Below are 24,359 nucleotides of genomic sequence, written 5' to 3' on the forward strand. Positions count from 1 at the left end.
AATCTGGGAGCAATTGAAATCTTTGCTGAAGCCCCTGAAGTCTGAACTACAGAGAAGGAGCTGCAAGTGATCCTTACTGCTATTTATCAAAACACTTAAAAGTTAGGTTTGAATGCAGTATTTAAAATTTCATTTTACACAGGCAATTAGTAATGATCCCCATATGTAAATTTAACTTATGGTCAATCAGGTGTTAAAAAAGCAGGAGAGACCAGAACAAAACAATGACTACACTTCCTGATTTCATCCCTTTTATGTATCATGGGTATATTCTATGGCTACTGTTTGAAAAAAAAACCCAATTGTTAATGAACTAAGTTCTTAAGTATTCACTCACAAAGAGAAAGGTGCACTGAAGCTGTTGGTGATTTACTCACTGGTGCTGTGTTGTATTTCCTGATTTCACAGGAAGGGCAATGCCACCAGAAAGAAATGAAAAATTAAACATGTACATTTCCATCTCCATTTGAAATAGTGGTATATCTAAAATTAATACATACTCACAGACACACCACAATAGCAGAAATTTAAATGAACTTGTTTAACAAAACAAAGCAACTGAAGCTTTATTTATCTATATAGAAAGATGCATCCTTATGTGCATTCTTTTAAGCTAAGGAAAATGAAAAAGCCATGCAGCCCTTGCAAGAAATAAATCCTCAGGTGGTAATATATATACATAGAAAGTTTCTCCTTTAGTAGGTGATTCCTCTCAACAGATAATTAATGCCATTTAGGAGAGACTTAAGCTTATGAGTATAGTAGAATACTCTACCACATTTTTTCAGTACAACAGCAAAACCATTGCTTGAACCACCATATGGTTTGTATTAGTTAAATAAGAGCGAGTAACAGAACTTAAGCAGTTAAACACGTATGTGGAAATCAGACTACTTAAGTAAAGTAAGCACAAGGAAAGGATATAGAGCAAATGAAAGGATTTTTCTTCAAGAAAAATTATCTTTCGGCTTGTTGCAACTTCACATCTCATATGGCTTTTGAATGGAGGCATTAGTTAAAATAAGCTTTCCACCCATAGTCAAGTACTGACTGTATTTAAATACAGCAATGCAAGGACAAACAAGTTAAAAATTTAGCATACCACATTACTTCATGTAATATGGCAGAGAACCCCTTTCTATAAGGCTACATAGGACAAATTTTCATTAATATGAGGTACTGGCATTTATGATTGGAAAAGTAAAGATGAAAAAAGGATTATACAGCACTGTCATCAGACACCTCTTTTTTTTTTCTTTTTCTTTTTTTTTTTTTTTTTTTTGAGGGGCTTTTGGTTTATTTTTCCTTTTTACAAAACACGTGTCTTGATGACCACATGCTCTAAGCTTATATTCACTTATTTTTACATATATATTTTATTTGTAGGGGCAATTGAGAGAGAGTCACAAATAACAAAAGGACACTAAGGTTTTAATAAGGGCAACAAAAAAGTGTTTTCACCAGAATAGATTCACATTACAGTACACCAATATTGACAGCATTCTCTTTTGTCTATTTTTGGTACATAAGATGGAATCTCTCTACATAACCTTATAAGGCTTCAGTAACTAAAAAGTAAAAAACCTATTAGTTTACAATTCATTTAAAAATTCTGAAAGACACAGCAAGTTCTAAACTTTAGTAGTGCTACCCATACACAACCATCTGGTTTAAGAAGCCATTAAAAGAGCCTCCTCCAAGGGAGCTTCCAACAGCAGAGTTGTGCAACATGGATGTATCTTACTACGAGGGGGAAAAAAATTACACGTGGCACATTCTCATTCATATTTTGCAATGTAAAAAGTTACAAACATACCTAATGAAATAAATAATAAAAAAAGAATCTGAAATGTGTTTGTTATGTATCCTAAAACCACTATGCAGAATAATGGAGACTTTCACTCACAAACTATTTACATGGTAATACCCAGGTGAGGGTACACACTGCTACAAAACTCATAAACAAAGGGTAAACTTGAAATGTTTTCCATAGTAAAGGTCTAGCAGCATGACTATATCTAATGCTGTTCGTTGTTTTGACAGTTTTTGGAAGTTTGTTTTAATCTATGTCTTCATCCAGTTCGTAATTGTCTTTATCATAAATATCTTTTACTAAAAGAACCCGTACGAGCATATTTTCCAAAGTGTTGCGGTCCAGTGAAGTGGCAGTGTACCAGATGGGGCTCTCCGCCGACACAGAGCACTCAGGCTGCAGGTAGAACATGTCTGTCCTCTGGTTCAGATTCTGTGGGCTACAGGAGGGAAACACAGGGGGTGAGAAACACAGCCTCATCACATAACAAAACAGTATGTTAGCAGTTCCAAAATCTTGCAGAAGCAAAATTCTAACTGTACCTAGGCAAGTTACCAAAAAAAACTCCAAACCAACCAAAATGGAAAGACTAATGTGGAGAAATGTGGTCTTGCTGATGGAAGGAGCCATGCCTGGTCTGGCCCAAACCCAGCCAGTCCCAGATGCCTGGGACTCAGCAAGCATGCAAGAGATCACAGACTCTTCAAAAACCTGCACATCCAGGTCTTGCTAAACCAGAAAGAACTTCCCATGATTTGCAAAGAGCCCCAACACTAATTACGCCAATGAGATCAATAACTGCTCACACAATTGTTGGCTGATGTGGCCACCTCTGAATGTAAAGCCTGGGGCTCCCTTGAAAAGCCAAGGATGGTAGTTCTGAGATGCATAGAAGTGTAAGCAGCTAAAATCCCTCCTCCTCCTGTTTTATTTAAAAGGTGGGTTGTTATAAATCTTAATCCCTTAATTCCTTAGTTGCTATATTATGGAATTACATACAGCTCAGAAACATCCTCTAAGACACTAGAGAAGATCTTTTCAGGAAATCTTAGCAGTTCATCCATTTAAGCAAGTCTCAGAAAAGCATTTTCAATTCTGGATGAGCAACTGATCACTCAAGCTCCCTCATTCACAAATACTGCAGACTTCAGGAGTCAGCTATATTTCATGTTTCTTCAGTTAAAGTAAGGATTTTCACCAGCTCACCTTCCCAAATTGGTTGATAAGATTTCAGGTACTGCTCTTCACCTGCTGGGGTGATTGTCAGATTGTTTTGCTCTCATGTAGATAAGATTAAGAGTCAGATAAGAAGTCAAATACGGTTGTTTAAAATAGTCTAATAATTTAAATATTTTAACCTGCTCCCTACTTGCTTGAAACAACAGTATTTTTATAAGAACAAGCAATCACGGAACCAATCAGGTTGGAAAACACCTCTGGGATTATCAAGTCCAACCTGTGGCCCAACACCCCCATATCAACCAGACCGCGGCACTGAGTGCCACATCCCATCTTTCCTTAAACACCTCCAGGGATAGTGACTCCAACACCTCCCTGGGCAGCCCATTCCAGTGTCTGATCACCCTTTCTGTGGAGAAACTCATCCCTAATGTCCAACCTAACGCCCCCACGTGCAGTTTGAGACTATAATGAGACAATAATACAATGTTTCATAGCTGTGAATGAAAGCATCCTGAAATTTCAGCTACAGCTGTCCACTGGTTGCCAAGTGTATTTCAAACAGCTTGGCATTACCTGAAATTTTACAATAGCTTTTACAGTGTCAAGTATTCTGTTAAAGTTATTTCAACAAAATTAAGAAGCAGAACCAGGAGAAAGAGTCTGCTGCTTTAGTTAACAATGGTGACCAGCATCTGCAAGACAGCATGGCTTGAAACCACATCATAACTGATGCTCCAAATGGGTTTAAGAGCATTCTTTTCCCCAAAGTTGAGATGTTCCTCCTAAAGAACAAAAAATTATGGGGTCTCTCCCCCAGTGACTGTGTAACTCAGTCCACAAATCCAACTTAGACTTTTTAATGACAAATAATCTCCAAAATCCCCCTGCAACAACCAGGATCAACTGAGTCTTTGAAAAACAGGTAGTTGCATTAACAGACCACAAGCTCCTCTCTACTTGTTTATAACATCACATGCTCCTACTTCTGCTGATGCTGTGTGTGAGCTCCTTCTTCACCTTTCAGACCACGATGCCATTTCCTAACACATATTGAGTCTCATAATTAATTTATTGTCTTGTATATACACTAGGTGATTTTATTTCTTTGGTACCACTTGCCCTCATTTCCCTTAGAGTTACACAAAACATTAAATCAGTCACTTGAATGGGTGTTACAGGTAAGGAAAAGTACTTTCCAAGAAATCTTGTTTTTTAAGCTTCAAAACACTTAGCTAGTAAATTAATTTTTAAGGAGTTGCCTAAGCTTTTTATTAATGCAATAAATTCTGCTTCCTTCCTTCCTGCAGAATTAATTGTAGAGATCACATAGAAACAAGCTAGTTCTAAATACTGGGTTAAGGCCAGCAGTCATTTTCCTACGACAAAATATTTCAAACATGCTTCCCCACTGGGTACCTCAAAAGCATCTACATTTCAGATGCCTGATAACTTATAATGAAGCAAATCTGTTGTCTTAACCCAATTCTTAGTGAAGAGATGGGGACCTCACAAACAAAACCCTCAGTAGCAAAACCCACCAGAATCCTTGATCTGGCAATTCTCTGCAGAGATGCTTGGTATTCTTAGGTAAGAAAATGGAATTGTATTGTTATTCCCAGATGGAGCCCTTGACAATTAACACTGAAGTACTCCACTGCTCCCACACTTAATGTCCAGGTACAGAACTGGAGATTTCGTTTAGGTATTTTCCGTAAGATTTCAATCCATTCCCTTTGCTTGAGCACATTTCACGTTGCATCAAAACAGTTCCTTTCTGGGCCTGGTTTACCCTAGACCCTGTCTGTATTAGCCTGTATCACACTTACCTTTTAGACAGATAGCACTCAAACATTTTCACAGGGCATCTAGCTGGATCAGATGTGTTTTCAATTTGTTCAAATACTGGCACATCATCTTCATGTTTCCTTTTTCCAGTAGCAATTTTATCTTTAAGAAGAAAATCAACAACATCTAAGCTATAACTTGAAGTTATTTCATATTTTTCAGTAAAATTCCCCATAAGCAGCCCACCAAGTACCACAGGGTGGTTGACCACAACTGTGCAAATCTGCAAACTGGAAATGCCACCCACAGCCACAGCAAAGTCACAGCATTTCACATGGAGACCAGTGGGCTCAAATTAACTCAGAGACCCTGCAGTCCCCATGGACCACACGCTCCAATTAAGAGTTCTGGGAGCTGAGAGCTGGTAGACTTTGTATGCAAAGGCAGAGCTCTGGCTGCTGGCCAGGTGCCCAGATGTCCCTCATCAGTGCCATGTGGATGCCCCTGCAATGCTAATTTTGAACTGCCATAGTACCTTCATTATCAGCTCTGCACAGGGAAGACACTTGATATCGAAGACAAGCTTTGCTTTCCATTGTTAGAGGATTTTTCTTCCACTGTCTAAAAACAGTGCCAAAAGAAAGTCTCAAATGTTGCTCCACTGTTTTCAGGCCAAAATATTTAGTGTTAAAGTAGAACAGAGTATTTAAAAGAGCAACAGGTGAATGTGATCCTAGCTGTTTAATCCTCCAAAGGTAATCTTCTTCAACTCGAGAGAATATTGATCCTTGGAAAAAAGGAATAGTAGAGGAAAATACAATGGATTAGCCCATGAACTATCAAGGTTAAAAAAACAAAAAAAAAAAAGGTTTTTTTTTACTGTGAAATACAACAGAATGATCATGACAGAAGCTGCTGATAAACTTATTTATTTTTATGTTCACACTCCCCAAAGCCACCTGTTAAAGACACTCACTGAGACAGTCAATGGGAAATATCAGTACAGGCAATTTCAGAGAGAACACATTTCTGTTTAGTTACAACAGCATTTCTGACACGCAGCTCTCTCATGATATTTCATAGAAATTAATGCTCAATAGAGTAACCGTAATTCTATAATAAAAAGCATATTTTTGAGTTAATTTTATTCTGCTCAGGTTAAGGCCTCCAAACATTCTACCTTCTTCCTTCTTATTACTAATGGGTATCTCACTTGGAAAACATTCCTGGACCATAACAGGTTTCAGGAAGGGCCCAACACAGAGGCTCTCTGGGCTGTACTGAGAGAAGCCAAGATTGAGAAAAGAAAGGAAAAGGTCTGGCAAGGGCAGGCCCTCACTCAAGTGAGGATTGTGAAAACAATGGAAGAACAGCTGATTCTCCAGTTCAGCGCCAACATTGGTCTGCTGGGAAAAATTTGTTTTCTCCATGAACCAATGATCCTTCTGAGCAGAAGACTCCCAGCAAAGAGTCCTCCTAATTCAGGTGAGAAATTCTAAAATACATCAATTGTTAGCCCTACCTACATATAGTGCAGTGCCTGCCTGCTTTCATGTGGGGGAAAAAATGGGCAAAAACAAAAGTTCAGCTCAGGTAAAAACTATAGGTCAAAGAGCTTTTTTTAACTTTCTCTCCTAAAGATGAATAGTTAATTTTAACAGTCAGTGGCAAAAACAACTCTTGTAGCATGGATTACCCAGAAACAAGACAAATAAAAACAGGTCCAGTTTTAAGTTAAATCTTAGAAGACATGTCTGTAATTCTTCATCAGCTGCTATTGCAATGCATAACATATATATACATTATATATATATATATGCATGCTTAAGAATACATAATTTTTAAGAGACGAAAAACATACATGACCAAAAAGAAAATTACCATCTGGAAGTATGCTTGGTTGCCAACTTCGAAGGATTTTATTTAATTCCTGTTCAAACGTCTGGTAGATTGGATCAATAAATATGTTGTCCTTCCGATTACTCCTGTATAAATACTACAGAAAAGGGAGAGAGAGACACAGAATTTAAAATTCTAGACTAGAACAACTCCTGTGCTACAGGGTTCTTTTTTTCGTAACTGGGCAAGTGTTGTACTGAAAAGCAGTATCTAAAAATAAAGCTATGCCACTTTTCCAATACCTTACATGTAACATTTACTTCCAATATAATTGTATGTTGTAAATTTCTAACTGGATATGAATCACAGTTTAATTGCAACTAACATTTTTCTCTAAGATTTCATGTGTGCAACATTGTATCAGTGAATGGGGAGTCATTAAAAAAAACCCCAAACCACAATCAACTAATTTATCTTTTCCTACACCTCGGCCTTCAAAAAAACCCAAAACCAACCTACATTTAGCAAGAATCTGCACTTTTAAATGTGAACTCCAAACAGTGACAAAACCATCTTCAATACAAAAGTGGGAGAAAAAAACCCACCCATGTATCTGTGGTAATAATACAGCAATACGAGAAGATGATAGGATGGTGCGAGGTACTGGCCTATTCTGCAATCTAATTATCTCACCCCTCTTGACCTTACAGACAAAAATTCTTTTGAACCTTTACCAAGAATTAATGGCTGAGGACTACTATTTGATATTATCATCTCTGAGACATTTCTAAGAAAGGGAGGATTGGCTTCTTAAGTTTTCCACTTCAGCATTATCTTTGCAAGAACATGCCTGTTAGTGATTACAATAAAAGTGACAGACAAAAACCACATTTGCTTCTGGAAATGGCATCTATTTCTGTACCCATGCTTGAAATCACATTAACACAACACTTATAACAGGTGATCATGGTTCAGTACATCCTAGCCTCCTTATCTTTGCACTTAATTTTATAATAAGGGCAAATGAATGAACACACTTCCTACAGGTTTTCAACAACATTTTCATTTAGATAACTATTTTATATGATGGATTTAACTAACTCCTCAAAGCACAATATTCCCTCACATGTGCTTGTTTCTACATACACCAGTTTTGATTTCATAAAGCAATTCTAAGCCAGATAACAGCCCACTGTAAGCTTCGTGGCATTCGCCCTTCCATTCCCTGGCACATTTTTCCACCACGTATTTTCCTCTGGTTTGCATGAAACACTCACACTGAATGCTGGCAGTGAAAATGAAGACTGAAAACTGGTTCAAAACCAATCCACACCCAAGCCTGTGAGACTCAACTAAAAATACTTCTTCCTGGTCCACAGTAAGTGTTGACTAAGCCCTGGCATCACCAGCTGAAGTCTGAAGCCCCCTGGAGCACTGGCACTGGAGGGTCTATAGAAGGATGACGTTGTGCAGCAGGGCAGACTCCAACCTACCACCCAAACCTGCAAACCTCCATTCCCAAAGCACCGTGCTCTGCTGCTCTACAAACCCTACAGGAGCAGGATGAGCACAAGCCATTTCCACCTGAGATGAACTCTACTGTAAATGCAGTGCATGGGAAGGAACTGGATGTGCCTCCGAATCCCACAGTGGAGGAGAACAGGCTGAATCACTGTCCACAGCAATTTTGTTTGTCTGACTTTCAGACAAATGTCTGCCGAACTCTATCAGCCTGCCCAAACAACCCCATTACCAGACATATAAAAAACAAGAAAAAAACCCAAACCAAATCCCAATAATTCCAGTTAGGGAAAAAGAATGAAGGCCATGATGCAACAAAGGAGCACTGCAGGCTAACACCTTCCTCTAGATGAACCCTCTCCACTAGATGCCTGCCTGACCATGCAGCAGCCTTTAATTCTAAGTGTGATATCCTTCAGGATCACTCACTCCTTTAGAGTTACCAAAACCATTACTGAACCACTTCTGTCTGAAAGCAGAACAATTTCAGCTGCAAATGAACCTGAACTGAGAAACTGCACCATCTGACTCGGGGACCGGTTTCCTGGAACAGATTTTACAGTGCTTCCTTTAGGAAAAAGCTGTTTTACAAACTTTAAAAAAAACCAACCAACTTAGGACTTGAAGACTCCTGGGCTCAAACCACATTTTATCCATGAGGAAAAGCTCCAAACTGAGTATTTAGCCACAATGAGTGCAGTAATGCTGGTGGAAGGGGAATGCACTTTTTTACTAGCCTATGGTTCCTACATCCTCCTCCTTTGAAGAGAAATTTACTCTAAGATACCAAAATATTAATGATGTTTGGCCCAACTGTATCCTTAAATGGCATCATTTAAGCTCCTCTGAGCCCCTTCCAAGTTCAACAAAGCCAATACTTTTTATGCAGTAGAGACAATTTATTCTCTTTCAGGCTTGGGGTTGTCAGGTGGAAAGGACTAAGCAAATTCTAGAAGGCAATGGAGTTTTATTGTGCATTGTGACAACTGCATTGCATTTAGTGTACCACTAGCTTCCTTAAACATGTTTCTTCAGAAGGGTGGAAATATTTGCCCCCAAATATTTGCCATCTGCACACAGATGATGGCTGAAGCCCTTCACAGCTCATGCTTCTGTCCCTCACTTGCTGTCTGCCTCTGTGAAATGCAAACTCATCAGAACACAACACATCTTCCTACTGGTCTGGCCAACAAATCAGGGCTGTTCACACTGCCTGAATGAAATACTGGACATGAAGTACAAACAGTAAAATTGCAGTAAAATTACAGCAAAATGACGACATGTTGCTCCACTAATGTTCCAGCATTGTGTATGTGTATTAGACCTCATGATAATTGTGGTTGCCACACAAACTATGGCTCTGAAGAGCTGAAAAAAAGATGTTTTATACACAACTAGCTTTCATGACTGACATAATAGACAATGTCAAAGGTACAAAGAGAAAGATTTTAAAAAATCTTGAGTTCCATTTTATAAACACAGAGTTCCCTCTGTGTACTGTTTATCTGCTCAAGATGAGTATTTTCAATTCAACAGAAAGGCACAGAGAGAGAGTGTATCATGCAAGTGCAGAAGCAGAAAGCTAGCTGAATTTGAAACACACCTTGTAGCAATATTGACTAAAAAGCCACTGACAAAAATCAATGTTTGCTTCTCAAATTTCAACAATGAGGCAAAGGTAGCAACTAACTTTTTATTTTTGCATACCTGGAACACAGGAAAATTACTATTTTACTACTTATTTTTTAAATAAGTATATTTCAATTAAAAAATTGTTACTTGATTCAAGTCCTCTGCCTCAAGTATAGAACAGTTTAAGTAGAAATGCAAACCCTGTGAGTAGCTTGCTTTCCACATCATACACATCTTCTATTGCCTTTTAACTTGAATGCAATTTTCTGTGCTCTCAGCTCTGAACACTTTTTATTTTGCCTATGTTTTCGCTTATGTAGCAAAAATTAAAGACAGCCCTCCCTGCTTAAAAGATCAGCTGCAGAACAGCTTCTCTAATTACCTAGCAACAGTTTACTGCCTTCACATCCACTACATCCAACCTGACTCCTTCCCATCTTACTGTGTGTAAGACAGTCAATACAGCAGAGTTTTCTGCACCCTATCCTGCCTGTCCACAGTCTTCAATACTCAGTAAATTAGATCCTCCCCAAAAGACACTCAATTTAGGTTGTTTCCTCCCTATCCTAAGAAACTGAATTAGTCAAAGGCTTAGAGATCATGCCTTGTTTCATTCTGTTTTTACATTGGACATCTTTAGCAAACAAAATGAAGCACAGCATTTGAGAAGACTATGGAGTTTTTGACTGGGTTAATTACTTGCTTTAACCCAGCAAGAAGCTTAAAATTATTACAATATACCAATGTGTGTTTGAGCTTTCAGGATGGGTCTGCAAACTCATTTCCTGCACAGACAGCTCCCTACAATGTGATTACAAAGCAGCCTGATCACAGCCATGTATTAAGGGTAGCTCCTAGCCAGTAAATCCATGTTATCTCCACTCTTCTACTGAAATGGGTTACAGTCAAATCAGCAGCTCCATTTCCCATCTCTACAGCCTCTACTAACCTCCTGAATTCCAAGACACAGATAATAGATGCTGTCAGGTGCATAGTTCTCTCCATTAGGCCTTCGAATTTCATTGACAAAATGTGTCAACCCATAGTTTAACTCAGCTGAAGTATGTGATAATAGATCTTCCTTTAATTTCACAGACTTTACTGTAAAATAGAGAAGAAATGCTACATTATACAACAGAATTGTCACACAGTGAAGGTGGGATGGGGTACTTTTGGACTGGAAACTGGCTTGATGTCCTCTCCATTAACGAATGAATGAGACTAAAATGTACTAAGCAGTTAAAATATTAGGTCTGTATTAAAACAATCAAGGCTCCCACAGTAAAATCTAGTTAACCAAATGCAGTAACACCTGCTAACAAATGTACTGTCATGCACAGCTCAGGATGACACAGAGGCAGCCCAAGATGCCGAAGTGAAGCCAGTGGTGTAGAGGGGCACCTTCAGGGGAAACAGAAGTTTCCAAAGACCCAAGAGCACAACACAAGGGTGCTGAGATGCATGTGGGAGCTGAAGAACAGCAGGAGTAGCAGCAATTCTCCTTTTCCCCCACAGGACAAATGTGTACAGAGAGGAGAGCTGCAGAAAGAGCAGCAGGGCTCCAGGGGATCAAAGGCCACCTTGTGCCAGAGCTCCATGGCCAGGTAATGCCAGCCTCAGAGGAAGATCTCCTTACAGGACAAAGAGTAGGAGGATGTGCCTCCCTTGCCATTTAGAAGCCCAGGTACAGTGCGAACCCTGAAGTGAGTTAGAATATGAGGAAAAATAGGATGCAAACAAAAAATTTAAATGGTCACAGAAAATCAGAACAGCCAAGAAGGTGCTGTGCTAGCTTTCATGAGAAGTGTGAGACCCAGCATTTTGAACCAAACAGGAAAAACTAGAAAAAAAAGAGTTTGGCAACTCTGTGGTAAAATAATCTCGGTCATGCTGGAAACACTAAGGACATGAGAAAAATTCCATCAAAAATTCCAGCTGAGAATCACACAAGTATGGCAATTTTCCCTAGCAGGTCAGAATCTGGATGCTAGATTTTTGGAAATACTTACTTGATTTCAGATTTTTGGAACTACTTACTTGATTTGAGTTCCTCTAGCCCTGGAAGCTCTTGGTCTAAGTGGCGGGACTTTACCCAGTGCTTCCACGCGTTTACCCCGTAGGCGTATTTGAACGGGAAGCTGCACTCGGAGTTCTCGGAGCTGTCATCGTGCGCCTGGTACTCCGACACTGCTTTCCTCTTCACGCCCTGCCGTGGCAACACAGAGGGTAAGGCCACCAGCAGTCCCACCAGCAGGGACACAGAACCTGGCACAGCCAGCTGCAGGCCAAAGGGCACTCACAGAACTCCATCGAGTCGATGCACAGGGAGCTGAAGATGCGACAAATCTGTCAGGCTCCACTCGTAGGCTCAAATGAGCCCTTTGCCAATGGAAAAGGCAGCACTGGCTCCAGATTAAAGCATGCCCAGCAGCTGGATATGTGATAATGTCCAGTGCATACCAGCAAAAGCTATTTTTTTAAATTACTCCAGATTTGATACTAGAAAGACTAATTTATTATTAGAAAGCTTTAGTAGAAGTTGGCTGGTTTTTTTTTAAAGCTGCAATTTCTACTGCAGTTATTGGAACAAAACCATTTCAGCTTTGTGCCAGACACAGGAAATTATTTCTTGGTAGCATCCTTCTAAATAAAATACTATGGCTAATTTGTATCCAATGTCTAAACTAAGACTGGCTAAAAATAAAATCTGGGAAAATTACAAGCAAATAAAAATTTTTTTTAAACTCTTTTATATGGTATGGCTCCCATTATAAACCATGGTAATGCCAATGTTTTTCCATCTTACTATCAAATCAAACCAAGACACCTTTGTTCAAAGTAGAAGGTAAAATAGCATTACTAAGAATACAGTAGGTATATACACAGTGGCACATTACATCAACAGTTCTGCCACTGTGAAACAAAAACAGGATCCGAATTTACAAATCACACTCCTATCAAATCTAACAGCTATCTGCAACAGTCATACCACTGAAATAAATTTATTACTTGAAATGTATCAATGTATGTCATAAAGATAGGATATTAGGTATGAGTAGACAGTAACACTGTAACATTATAAATCATTATCAGAGCTAAAAAAAGAGGGGTTTTTTTCCTACATAAATTTTTGCGCATTTCTTGGTATTTTTAATAGCAAGAAAAAATTACCTTCTTTTTGGACCGAGGCCTTGGTTGTTCCTCATATTCTTCACCAAAAACAGGAGGTAACAAAAACTCATTTTCTGTATCAAGCTCCTCAGTTGCTGAAAATACATTAACAGCAACTTATTTCTAAATGTTTTTTAAATAACATTGCTTTGAAAAAAACCAATTAACTATATCGGTGTGCCTTAACGTAAGGTGTCCACAAAGGCACACAAATAAACACAACCAAACACTGGATTTTGGTAAGAGGAAGCAAACCTATTTTTATATCCAAACTAAGACAAAGCTGTCAAATAGTTTATTTCCAAGTAGGTTTCAGAGGACACAATGCTCAACATTTCAAGTATTATCTGAAGTTGCTAAGGCAGAATTTCTTATTGTAGACTCTTACATAATATTTTCTGCCCAGGCTGTCTTTGGCATCAAAAATTCTTAGGTACAATGAGAATGAGCAGCTATGACTGGAAAAATACAAATTAACTTAGTACATGTGGTTTTGTTCATGTATTTACATGATTTCTATAAGTTTCATTATTTCTTGTAGTGCATCACACTTGGTTAAAACATTAAGAATCAGAAGGCAAATTCCTTCAGTGAAACTGGTTTAGTCTGTATTTATACATGTGGTGGAGGTCTAGCTTATGACAGGTAACACAGTTAAGTTTGGTAAGCAGATGTATGGCAATACCTCAAAATACTGTTCATTTAACATTTCAGGGGTAGGATTGAGGAGTCTATTTCAGGCAATGTTGAGGAATGAGACAATGTATGAATGGATTTAGTGTTGCAAGTCCCACATTTATTTACTTTATTGAAGATGGTTCATCCTTCATTTAGCCATCAAAGAAATGTTTTCACTCAAAATCGAATGCTCTTCTGATAATGTGATTTCACCACCTTATTTCTCATGACAGCTTTCCAACTGGTGCAGATGAAACAGCACTTACATGCAGAGATTTCAGAACTCTGCCCCAGACTCAAAAGCAGTCCTTCTCCTGATACCACAAAGAATCTTATCTCAGAAGCACTTCAGTGTGATGCTTCTTACAGACTGCTGCTACTTACTACTCCAACTTGCTTATTTCTTTTCTTCTATGTTTTTTCTTTCTTATGTACCCAGCCTCACTAAAAAGAGGGTTAAAAACGTAGTATGCATCTGACTAGTAAACTTCCCAAGATTAAGGTCAGACTAAACCCCAGGCTTTCTCTTTAAATTAGCCATGGAGCAAACTGGGCATCTACTGCAGGTATCTAAAACACAGCACAAAAGGAGCCTGTCAGCTCCTACAGAACCTGCCCAGGACAGATTTCAGAGTCATGTGTCCAACAGAAGCTATATAACAGCGACAGTAACTACAGCCAGAAGCTTTCTTGGATCTTGGATTACTGGGCTATGATGCAAGGAAACAGACACTGTTCCCTGCATTCTGTAGAGTGGTAGAAATTGTACTAAACAACATCAAGAGTTTCTTTCAAGAAAGGTCTCAAAGCAGTGATTTTTTTCCTGCTAATTCAAATAATGCTACTACTTCAAAGGCAGATACGGACATTACCCAGATATTAAAAGGTAACACAAGTGGTGTGCAGCATGCCAACTTGCATGCCAATTTTCTAACAAACTTCAGTGGGAAGTTGATTCTTTAGTAATTCCTCTAAACTGTGAAAATACTTGAAGACTGAAGAATGATTCATTATGTTTTCCATGACACATGCCATCTGAGTCCTTGAGCCTTCAAAGAACTTTCCTAAATCCATGTTCAAAACAAATGGTGCAGCCAAGTTCTTTGTGAATGGTTAACTTCCCCTTTTCTTTGCATTATTTCAAATACTGCATTTAGAAAGATGGAAAAACTAATTCAGAAGTCCCCCATCCATGCCCCAAAAGGCATGGCAAAGTTTCAACTAAGTCAGTAAGGTGGATCCTGCAATCAAATAAAACTCCTTTGAAAGGATGATTAAACAAGGTACAACAGCTGCCCACAGTGTCACAGTGTTTATTAAAATCATGGAAGAATTACCTCTTGGAAAGTCTATTTCAATATCAAGGTCTGGCTCATATGGAACATCAGGCAAGCTTGTCCGTGACTCTGAGTTTACGAGATTTGACTCAACTATCACACCTGTTTAAAAGAAAAGGAAAACATTTCATTATTTTAACCAACACATGGGATTAGCCAAATGGTGCAGATCTACAACTTTAGAAGCTGAGTTGTTCTAAAACTGATTGTTCTGCTCATTACCATCCTACATTTTCTTGCTCTTGGGTTCTCATATTTACTTTTCCAACCTGATTTCCTTCAAACATAAAAGATACTTACTAGCCCATTGTTCTTCTCCATGAAGGTGAGTCAGCAAAGCACATGTATAGAAAATCAAATACTGGTGAACCTGGATCATATCAACCAACCCCAGAACTCAAACAATCTTGACAAAACTAACTGTCTATTTTCCTACCTGATCCTGTCACAACAGACTTTCAAGTCTGCTTTTGTAGGAACTGTTTCTCAAATAAGGCATGCAGGCGGGGAGAAACAATGCTTGAACTCTCTCCAACTCCTGGCAAACACTGATTGGTCCAAATTCAGTCCTCTGTAAGTGAGCAAGCTCTCATCCCATACATCTGCTCATTTAGCTAGCTGTACTTCACAAAAGAGAGCAAGAAACTGAAAATGACAAGCTTGCAGTGCTACCAGAAATGTGCAGTTTTAGTAGAAGAATGGCAGTAGATCAGAATACAGTAAACCTCCCAGGACTGAAGCTCCACTGGCCTCCTACATAACGAGGCAGGAAGTGTAAGTTTATGTAATTTGTCAGCCTTTCAGAAATCTGTTGAAAGAGCTTGGAAAAAGCCTTCAAAATTTCATCTGAGTGAAGGCAAATTTTACTGGAAAGATATAGAAAAGATTTGAAGATTTGGGCAAGCAGAGCCAGGAAAGAAGAGCAAACAGACATGGGCACTGAGGAACATGGGCACTGAGAAACTAAAACTGCAATGTATGTGGGACTTTTTGATCTTCAGATATAAATTTTTATTATGAGAATAATGTGTTGGTTGATGCTCAGTAGTGCTTACTCTAAATCAGCTTTTCAGTTTCCCATGTTTTGCCAGAGTGCACAAGGAGGTGAGTGGAAGCATGTCCAGAACAGCTGAACTGAAGTGTCCAAAGGGGTATCCCACACCACACAATGCTCAGTATATAACTGGGGGAATTGCTGGGAACCACCAATTGCTGCTCAAGAACAGGCTGGGCATGGGTCAGCGGGTGGAGAGCACCTGTATGGTGCATCACTTAGATTTCTTGTGTTTTATTCCTCTCTCTCCCCTTTTTTGATTGTAGTTGCTAGTATAGTTAATATTGTATTTTATTTTGTTTCAATTATTAAACTGTTCTTGACTCACAAGGTTTACTTTTTTCCCCAAGTCTCTTCCCCACCAGGCGTGAGGGGAGTAAGCGAGTGGCTGTGTGGTACTTAGCTGCCATCTGACATTAAACTACAATGTAACTTAATGTAAGACCTCAGTGACAGCACTATTGTACTCAAGCTTTCCCTAAAATGAAAAACCAAACCCAATTCTTCTTGTCACACACATCCCCCAGCACTCCAAACAGTCAAAAACTCATCAGGAAACTCACTGGCCACATCAGAAGCTTCAGCTTTTCCAGCATGTTCAGGTACCACCCCTGACAAGTTCAGTAGCTCAGCTTCCAGAGGATCTGAGGGCACTTTTCCCCTCAGCTCTTCTATTGCTGCAAGGATTTTCTCAGTGCTATCCAGAGTAGTGGGCAAAAAAACTGGAACTGGCACCTGTGCAGACAGGGAGGCAGAGATAATTAGAAAACAAAAAAAATGCCACAACAAAGCAACCAACAACCAAAAAAAAAAATCTATACTCTTCTTCTGAGAAACAGAGTTGATACACATTAGAAACAAGTCACTCAAGGGTGAGCTAACCAAAAATGCTGACAGGTTAAAAACCCAACATGAAGGAGCTATGAACAGAAGGGACAGCAGGAAAGGGCACAGGAAAAGTAAAGACAAAATATAGCAGGTCAAAGAAAGAACTGAAGGGTCTTTGGAACGTCAAACCTGTCTGATTATAACCTCAGACTAACAGTTTGGACAAATCAGCATATTGTTTTCATGGCTTGTTTTTTTTCCTGCTGTTTATCCCACTCTGCCATCCTTTCCCAACACAACCTTTTCAGCTTCCTTATTCCAAGAACAAACCTTGCTGTAAAAGGCTTATTCAGCATATTCAGCAAAAGACGAAGTATCACTCAGAACTGCTCCTAAAAAGCTCAAGTGGCACAAGATTTTCACACTGGAAGCAGGCAGAGAGGTGCTGAACAATCAGGGAATCAAGTGCCACTGTCAGATTCTAATGCTTTTTCAATAAACAGCCCTGCAATCCTTTAGATGGACCAGGAGAACAACCAGCAGCACAAGGTAGTCCCACACATGCATTTGAAGGAATGCCAATTTTAAACTGAAGTCTGACTTACAGGAACAGGAACCGTGGTAGGAATAGGAACATTTTGACTATACATGTTCATAGGCACCGGAACGTAGACTGGTACAGGAATAGGCACTGGGACATACTCTTTTTTCCACTCATCTTCTATTAAGAGAAAAAGGAAAAAGGCAAATACTGCCAGGTATTTAAATATATTTTACACCTGCCATTTAGTGAAAGAAAAAATCAGAATATTTGCAATATGTTAAAAGACAGTAATAGTTAAGAAAAAGCTGCAATGAGGAAATTAGTTCTAGCAGAGTTCAGGAGTTACCTGTCTGACAAGATTTTGTCTGCATATGAGGTTTACAGTACGTGGCTTTTGTCATGGTCAAAGGCTTGCAAAGAACTGCCTTGTTCTTCATTTCTCTGTTAGGTGTTGGAGAAGGTGGTGGAGCTGAGCCCTGCAGACAAGCAAAGAAGAGAAGGTGCTGTTGCACCACACTGATTCCAACACAAAGTTCTTGACTTAATATATCAGCTGATACTTTTCATAAATGAGATACTGAAGAAGAAGCTCACAGAAGCCCAACACAACAGCACCAACTACTATTCTAAAATTGCAAGCTATTCTACGTTCCTAGTACTGAATTGCCACTGCCAGCACCATAAGGAGGGCTGGCACTTATGGCTCATTTTCCTATTTTTTTATTTTATTGAAGGTATCCTAAAAACTCTTTTTTTACATGCTTGTTTAAGTGAAAGTGCCATTTAAGCAATTTTATAACATAAAAAATAATTTTAGCTGTAAAAAGAGCTCATTATAAGCAGCATGAACAACCTTTAGGCTCAAGATCTAACCTTTTTGAATTATGCCATAGTCCAAAGATGACTTTTTTTTTTTAAAAAAAAAAAAGTATTTCTGAATGGAAATTCTCTAAACACCTTTTTATTACCTAAAGTATGAACTTCGAGCTCCCCCTGCTGGCTCTGCAACAGTGACAACAACCTGGGAACACCCCAGAATGCCCAAACTGCATCCTTATGGTCAAGAGGTAAAAACCCTCTTGCTCCAGACATGGTTTTTGTACCCTAGTACCTCTTTTAGAACCTGATTTGAGAAACAAACTCATATATAGGAAGACGAGCCCCATATGTCCTTTTAGATAGGGAAGGAAAGCCCATTCCCAAGAACAGCAATATGCTCTACCAGGTGTACACTCCCTAAAATATATTTTAAAAATACTGTATCACACATACCACAGACATGATCTTTACATAAATGAATTAACACCATTAAACATAAAATACTAGAAGTTTTTAACATGACAGCTTAGCTTGTCTAAGAAATTTTCTTAAATTTTTTTCCTAATTATATTTGTACTGTCATCAAAAACTTTCACTTTTTCACTTAAATCTAATTTACCTTTAATGCCTAATTGCATTTAAAAGGTAATTCTCTCAGAGCCTCCATGCAACAAACAAATCAAAACCAAACTAACTTTCAAACAAAATACACTAAGCTAACTGAAAACAATGTTAACAGTAGTATTTTCGACAAGCTGAGAAAAACAAATTCAGAATGATGAAGGCTCCTGCTCCACTGATGATCCCCACCCTTCCAGACAGCAATCCTGCAAAAGGCTCTGCTTCCCTACTCTGCAGCAAAGTCAATCAGACCTTGAGCACCTAGAGAATTCTTCTCTTGGGAAGGATAAAATTTAAGAACTGAAGATTTATTTTCAGCTTTTTAAAGCTGAGCTACCACCTTAATATTCCAACCGGATAGTGAAATTCTCTTCCTGTTCTATACTCAATAAATACACCTAATCAGTCTGAACACACGCATGAGACACACAGTGTGCTGATCAACTTTTAAGCAACATTTATAAGCACTACAGATGTAAAACATGTGGTTGATGATTTAGTTTCCCAGAAGACATTGAAAAGAAAGTATGAATATTTGAAATTTTTATTTCACCTATAGATGTGAAAGAGACAAAAAAGCTCCATAAATTTAGCTTAGGATCATTCAAAGACAATAATTTTTGGTTTTTAATAGCATCCCTCTAATTCACCAGGATCTCACATTTTAAGTACATCTAATTACGTTTTGTGTATATATATATATAGAGAGAGAGAGAGAGACAGGCAGACAGCGACAGAGAGTGAGGTTTAAGAGTGTGTTAAACTAAATAGATGTACTTACTGTCATGTTTGTCCGGGGGGTTTGACAGCCTTGATCTAAAAGTACAAGGAAACATTTTTAGAATTTTTTTTCCCTTTTTCAAAATCAAAGCAAATTTCAGTAAGCAGCTCAAGATAACACTTGTCACCAATGTAACATTAAATTAAGAGAACTCATTAGTACCATATTGCAGGTGAGAACTGCACACAAGACTTTTCCTTCATGGACATTTCCCCACTGATCTCCCTCAACACTCCAGTATTGGGCCTTACACAAAGGCAAATGATAAATCAATGCTCTAGTCAGATGTGAATACAGCCTCTTTCAGAAAAGTAATCACCAGAACATTCAAGTATGAAAATGGCCATACAAAAGAGCTGAGCTGCTATAATTGCATTAATTTAAAAGCTGGTTTATTTGAACTTGGCCTGACTTCCCATTTAAACCACACGAACATGCATTCAGTGCCCATGAGAAAATTTACACAGTACCTATTGCCAACAGAAAGGAAAAAAAAAGCAATATATTCATCCTATCATTGTATTCTCATTGCCATTTCACTTATATTCCTTTAATTCCATTTAATTAATTTCTTTTTTTTCATTCCTAGTGCATCTGTTCTCTGTGACCAAAAGGCATTTTGAGAAATGTTTCCACAGAGTAAGTGATGACAAACTGGAGCACAACAAAAGAGGAAAACATTTTCTGTTCCCATGATGAGAGAGGACTAAAATTACACTTAACCCACAACAGCTCAATGCTAACAGCTGACAACAGCTCTGATGATAACACAGAAAAGGATAACACCCAACGCAGTTTAGCACAACAAATAAATTATCCGTGCAGCTTTCCATTTTTCATTTAAAGGAATCTCCTGGCTCGACACTTCCGCAGCCCTGAAGCAGGACCTACCATAGTGCAGGTTCTCAGGTCCTTTCTGGGTGGCCAGGTTGGGCTCGTTCTGCTGACAGTAGAAGCGGAGCAAACAGTGCTGATCGCAGAAATGCTTCATCTCGCCGCGCCACTGCACCTTCTCTTTCAGGGCTCCTTGAGACTTACAACAGTCACACCGAACAGCCTTAATGCAAAGGAAGATTTTCATGTTTTTAAGCAGGCCTTGGGAAAAAATTATTGCTACATTTTAAAAGGCTACATTTTTAAGAGTCCTGAGGATTCAGTAGCACTGTACAGTTAAGTCTCGCTCACGAACAGCTGTTAAAACCATTAAGCTGCCTTAATTTCCCACTGCTTAATGGGGGCCAGCACCCAGAATAAATCTGCTGGCTTTTATTAATCTGTCACTATGTTCAAAAAAATAAAAAATTGCTCACTTCTAAAGAGTCATAAAAAATAATTTTGTGCATCAATTTTAATTAATTTCATTGAAACATTCTGCAAAACAAGAGCAGAAAGAGTTCGGCTCCTTAATGATTCTATTGAAATGAGGTCAAACACAAGTCATTTTTTGTACTTCCAAAACCTGGCAGGTTTTTGTTTTTTTAATTTTTTTTTTTTTTAAATGAAAAGTTTTAAAAAGTCACCAAAATAATCACTTCTCTAGGTATCAAATCAGCATAAATGTTTTTTATATTTCCATTACTTTAGTAGTTTGGCATCAATTTTAAACTCCAATTCTTTAGATGATCCAAGTTTCTCTATGATTTATAAGCAACAATTTCTCTCAAAAAAAGAGGACTCCCCCAAAACTTAGTTAGCATGTAACATGGAAACTCAAGCATTTAAATAATGTATCTTTCATGAACCTGCATGTTAATTTAATGAGGCATCACTAAGGCAGACAATGTTTTCCTCCAGAATAGATGCTACTGCATTTCATCTGCCACACTGTCAATTACTATCTGAACAGTGGTAGCCTCAATTTCACATCTTCAAGTAAGCAAATAATTGTTTGCACTACAGCTCTCCTTGATGTTGTTTGCAACCTCCATCCTAAAGCAGACCTTAAGAAATTAAAAACTTTAACGATGCTCAGGAATCCAAAGTCAACCTAATAATATAGCCAGGAAGAGGGAAGTTATAATATATGCAACATAAAACATTAATACATAAAACCATACACAACATTGCAGTTATGCACAAGGCTCTGATGGCTTAAAAAAACAAAACAAAACAAAATCCAACTGTAGTTTTTGTGACTCCAAAAAAGTATGAACAGGCCAATTAGTTCAAATTTTGAAAATAATTAAATATTTTGTTTCTTCCCTGTATTTGAACAGTGTAGTACCATCCTCTGGCAGTGTAGAAATTAAGCTCTCAGTAGTAATTTTCAAGTATTTAAAGATGATACATAGAGAGGCTCGTTTCTAACAGTATTAAATATGTTTCTAACAGCTTTAAATTGGGAGCAATTAAAACTGCAGCTTCAAGATCACCTCACACTAAGGCATCAGGTGGCCCTGGAAGAGCAGGTATTTCTCTTCCCTCTCCTCTGTGCAGGTAGCAGCAGCAGTGCTTATGCACCTGTAGGGCACACAAGGTCAGAAGCCTTGCAGCACTGCATCATCCCCATCCTCCCTCATTTTTTGTTGTATTTGTCACTTGGACTTTCCACTGATGCTGATCCACAGCTCCTTTTGCAGATCACCTCAGTGGGACAAAAGAGCAAGCAAGCTTTATTGTTGGAAGGGAGGAGGGAAGAAGATAAAATGTAGAGTGTTGCCAAAATAGTGTAGATTTAATCAGTTCAGGAAAGCTGTGAATCCACACCTTTAAGGCAGATGCAACTTCCAAAGCCACCAAAAGACTGAAATGCCAGTAGGAAAAGGAAAAAAAAGGTATCATTCACTCTGAATTTAAATCTCAAACCCACCTAACACTGATTAAGAATGACAGCTGACTCACGTACAGAAAAGCCCATCTATTCTGACCTGCTGCACGCTGCTTGACTATCAAAGCACCACTTTCTGCTCATTTTTCTCTCCTTCAAAGAAAGAAAAAGGGGTCAAATCTTGTCAAATCCAGCAACTACAGCCTTCCTACAGCAGGGCCTGTTGTGATAGGACAGGGAGAAATGGTTTTGAATTGGAGGGTCAACTTAAGATTAGATATAAACAAGGTCAACTTAGATTAGATAGAAGAAAGAAGTTTTTTAGAATGAGGGTGAAACACTGGAACATGCTGCCCAGAGAGGTTATAGATAGGCAAACTTTTAAGGTCAGGTTGGATGGGACTCCAAGCAACCTGATCTCATTGAAGAAGTCTCTGCTGATTGCAGAGGTTTTGGGATTACCCAGCCTTTTGAAGGTCCCTTCCAACCCAACAATTCTGTGATTCTCTCATTCCTGCAACCGTTCTCCCCCTCTCCCGGTTTCCTTTTTCAGTTTGGCTTTTGAATAAATATACTATTGTCTCTCCTGGGCTATTAAACAATTTAGGTAAAAAAAAATTGGTTTGCTTCTGCATGGAAATTACTATTTGTCAGGAAACCTGGGATTCTTTTACAGTGACACTTCACTTCTCATCTCTACATTTACTACACTTGAATTCTACTATTTCCATAATTCTATTTATAGTCAATGTTATACACCGTTCCATGCACTGAAGTTTCCTGCTACCTGTTTGCTCACCCACTTCCCTGATCATCAAATTTACTGAATTTGAAAATGAATTTAAGATTTTAATGACATTTTATGATTTTTCCTTCCTTCCCCTTTTCATTTGTTTTCACCTGGGATAGTGGCACTAAATGTTAATTGAATCTCCAAAATACCTGCCTCAAGTCTGCTTATCTCTGTGTTCCAAAAAGCCCACCTCTGCTTGCTGTGCTGGCACTGCACAAGTCCTTTGCCACTCCTAACTGCTTTTTGATACATTTCTTTTCCCATTAGTTCAACATGTTCAAATGGCCATGGTGATTAGTATAAATCACTGATGTTGGCCCCAAATTTGGGTTAAAGAATAAAATTTACATATGTGGGGCTTTTATTTACATTTTTAATTCCTCCATCACCTGGTCCTAATGTTCTCCAATGGTTTGGACTGCTGTAAACTTCACCTAATCTTAGCTGTCTATTCCAGCCTCAAATGCAGTAAATAGGAAGCAAAAGCTGTTCCCAGAGAGTGAGTGATTATAAAAGATCAGCTGTTCTGAAAGAGCACTTACTGGAGGCTGAGATGTCTAACTAGAGAATGGCTGAATTCCGACAAGACAAATTCCACAAGGCTGTCTTGCTGTCTTTACCATTTTGATTAATGCTGGCTTCACTTTCAAACTTTACCACTGCTGAGCTCACCAGCCACAGAGACTTTTTTTTGCCTCAGACTGTAGTTCCCCACCTCCTACTTGCTCTTTGCTGCAGACAGCTGACCCCCACTGACCACAGAGCCATCACGGCACACGCTGAGTCTGATCAGTTCTGCACTGCAGCCTCGCGTGGCCTGTGAGGTTACAGTGGAGAATCAGACAGCACTTCAGCTGCAGTTCTGCCACCAATGTTTCTCAGTGTGTATTTAAGGGATCGGTTTCTCCGCTGTTCTCAGAACTGTATACTCTTTTTCAAGGTAATGTCAATGCTCTAGTATAACATCAAATGATTGAAACTGTCATCAAACATCAGGCTACCTGAAGATTTATACTGATGTTTCCCAGGCATTTTCTGGATTAACATCCAAACCACTGCATGCAAGTTTACAGGAGGAGCTCTAAAAATTTAGGGAGCTAACCTCCAGACACCCAAAATTTTGCCTCTTGTCTCAGAGGTGCATGGAATCCATAGAGAAGAAATTTCCTCAGAACTTGGCACCAACAACAGATG

General features: G+C 38.7%; 1 protein-coding gene across 2 annotated transcripts in view; it reads right to left on the reverse strand.

Annotated features, from left to right (window-relative positions):
* Positions 1-365: 365 nt before the first annotated feature.
* The window catches only part of ZMYM2 (zinc finger MYM-type containing 2), a 66,631-nt gene continuing 42,637 nt past the window's right edge, over positions 366-24,359 (reverse strand). For both annotated transcript variants that reach the window (XM_041414434.1, XM_041414444.1), the window contains exons 11-23: positions 20,497-20,662; positions 19,606-19,640; positions 17,731-17,860; positions 17,446-17,561; positions 16,576-16,747; positions 14,959-15,060; positions 12,944-13,038; positions 11,810-11,978; positions 10,722-10,873; positions 6,662-6,776; positions 5,316-5,567; positions 4,822-4,942; positions 366-2,252 (exon numbers count right to left, since the gene is read on the reverse strand). In XM_041414434.1, coding sequence (XP_041270368.1) covers positions 2,060-2,252; positions 4,822-4,942; positions 5,316-5,567; positions 6,662-6,776; positions 10,722-10,873; positions 11,810-11,978; positions 12,944-13,038; positions 14,959-15,060; positions 16,576-16,747; positions 17,446-17,561; positions 17,731-17,860; positions 19,606-19,640; positions 20,497-20,662 — 1,818 coding nt within the window. In that variant the 3' untranslated portion in view covers positions 366-2,059. The remainder of the gene's footprint in view (positions 2,253-4,821; positions 4,943-5,315; positions 5,568-6,661; positions 6,777-10,721; positions 10,874-11,809; positions 11,979-12,943; positions 13,039-14,958; positions 15,061-16,575; positions 16,748-17,445; positions 17,562-17,730; positions 17,861-19,605; positions 19,641-20,496; positions 20,663-24,359) is intronic.

This window comes from Onychostruthus taczanowskii, unplaced genomic scaffold (assembly GCF_017590055.1).
Source record: "Onychostruthus taczanowskii isolate IOZ18803 unplaced genomic scaffold, ASM1759005v1 scaffold105, whole genome shotgun sequence".
Lineage (NCBI taxonomy): Eukaryota > Metazoa > Chordata > Aves > Passeriformes > Passeridae > Onychostruthus > Onychostruthus taczanowskii.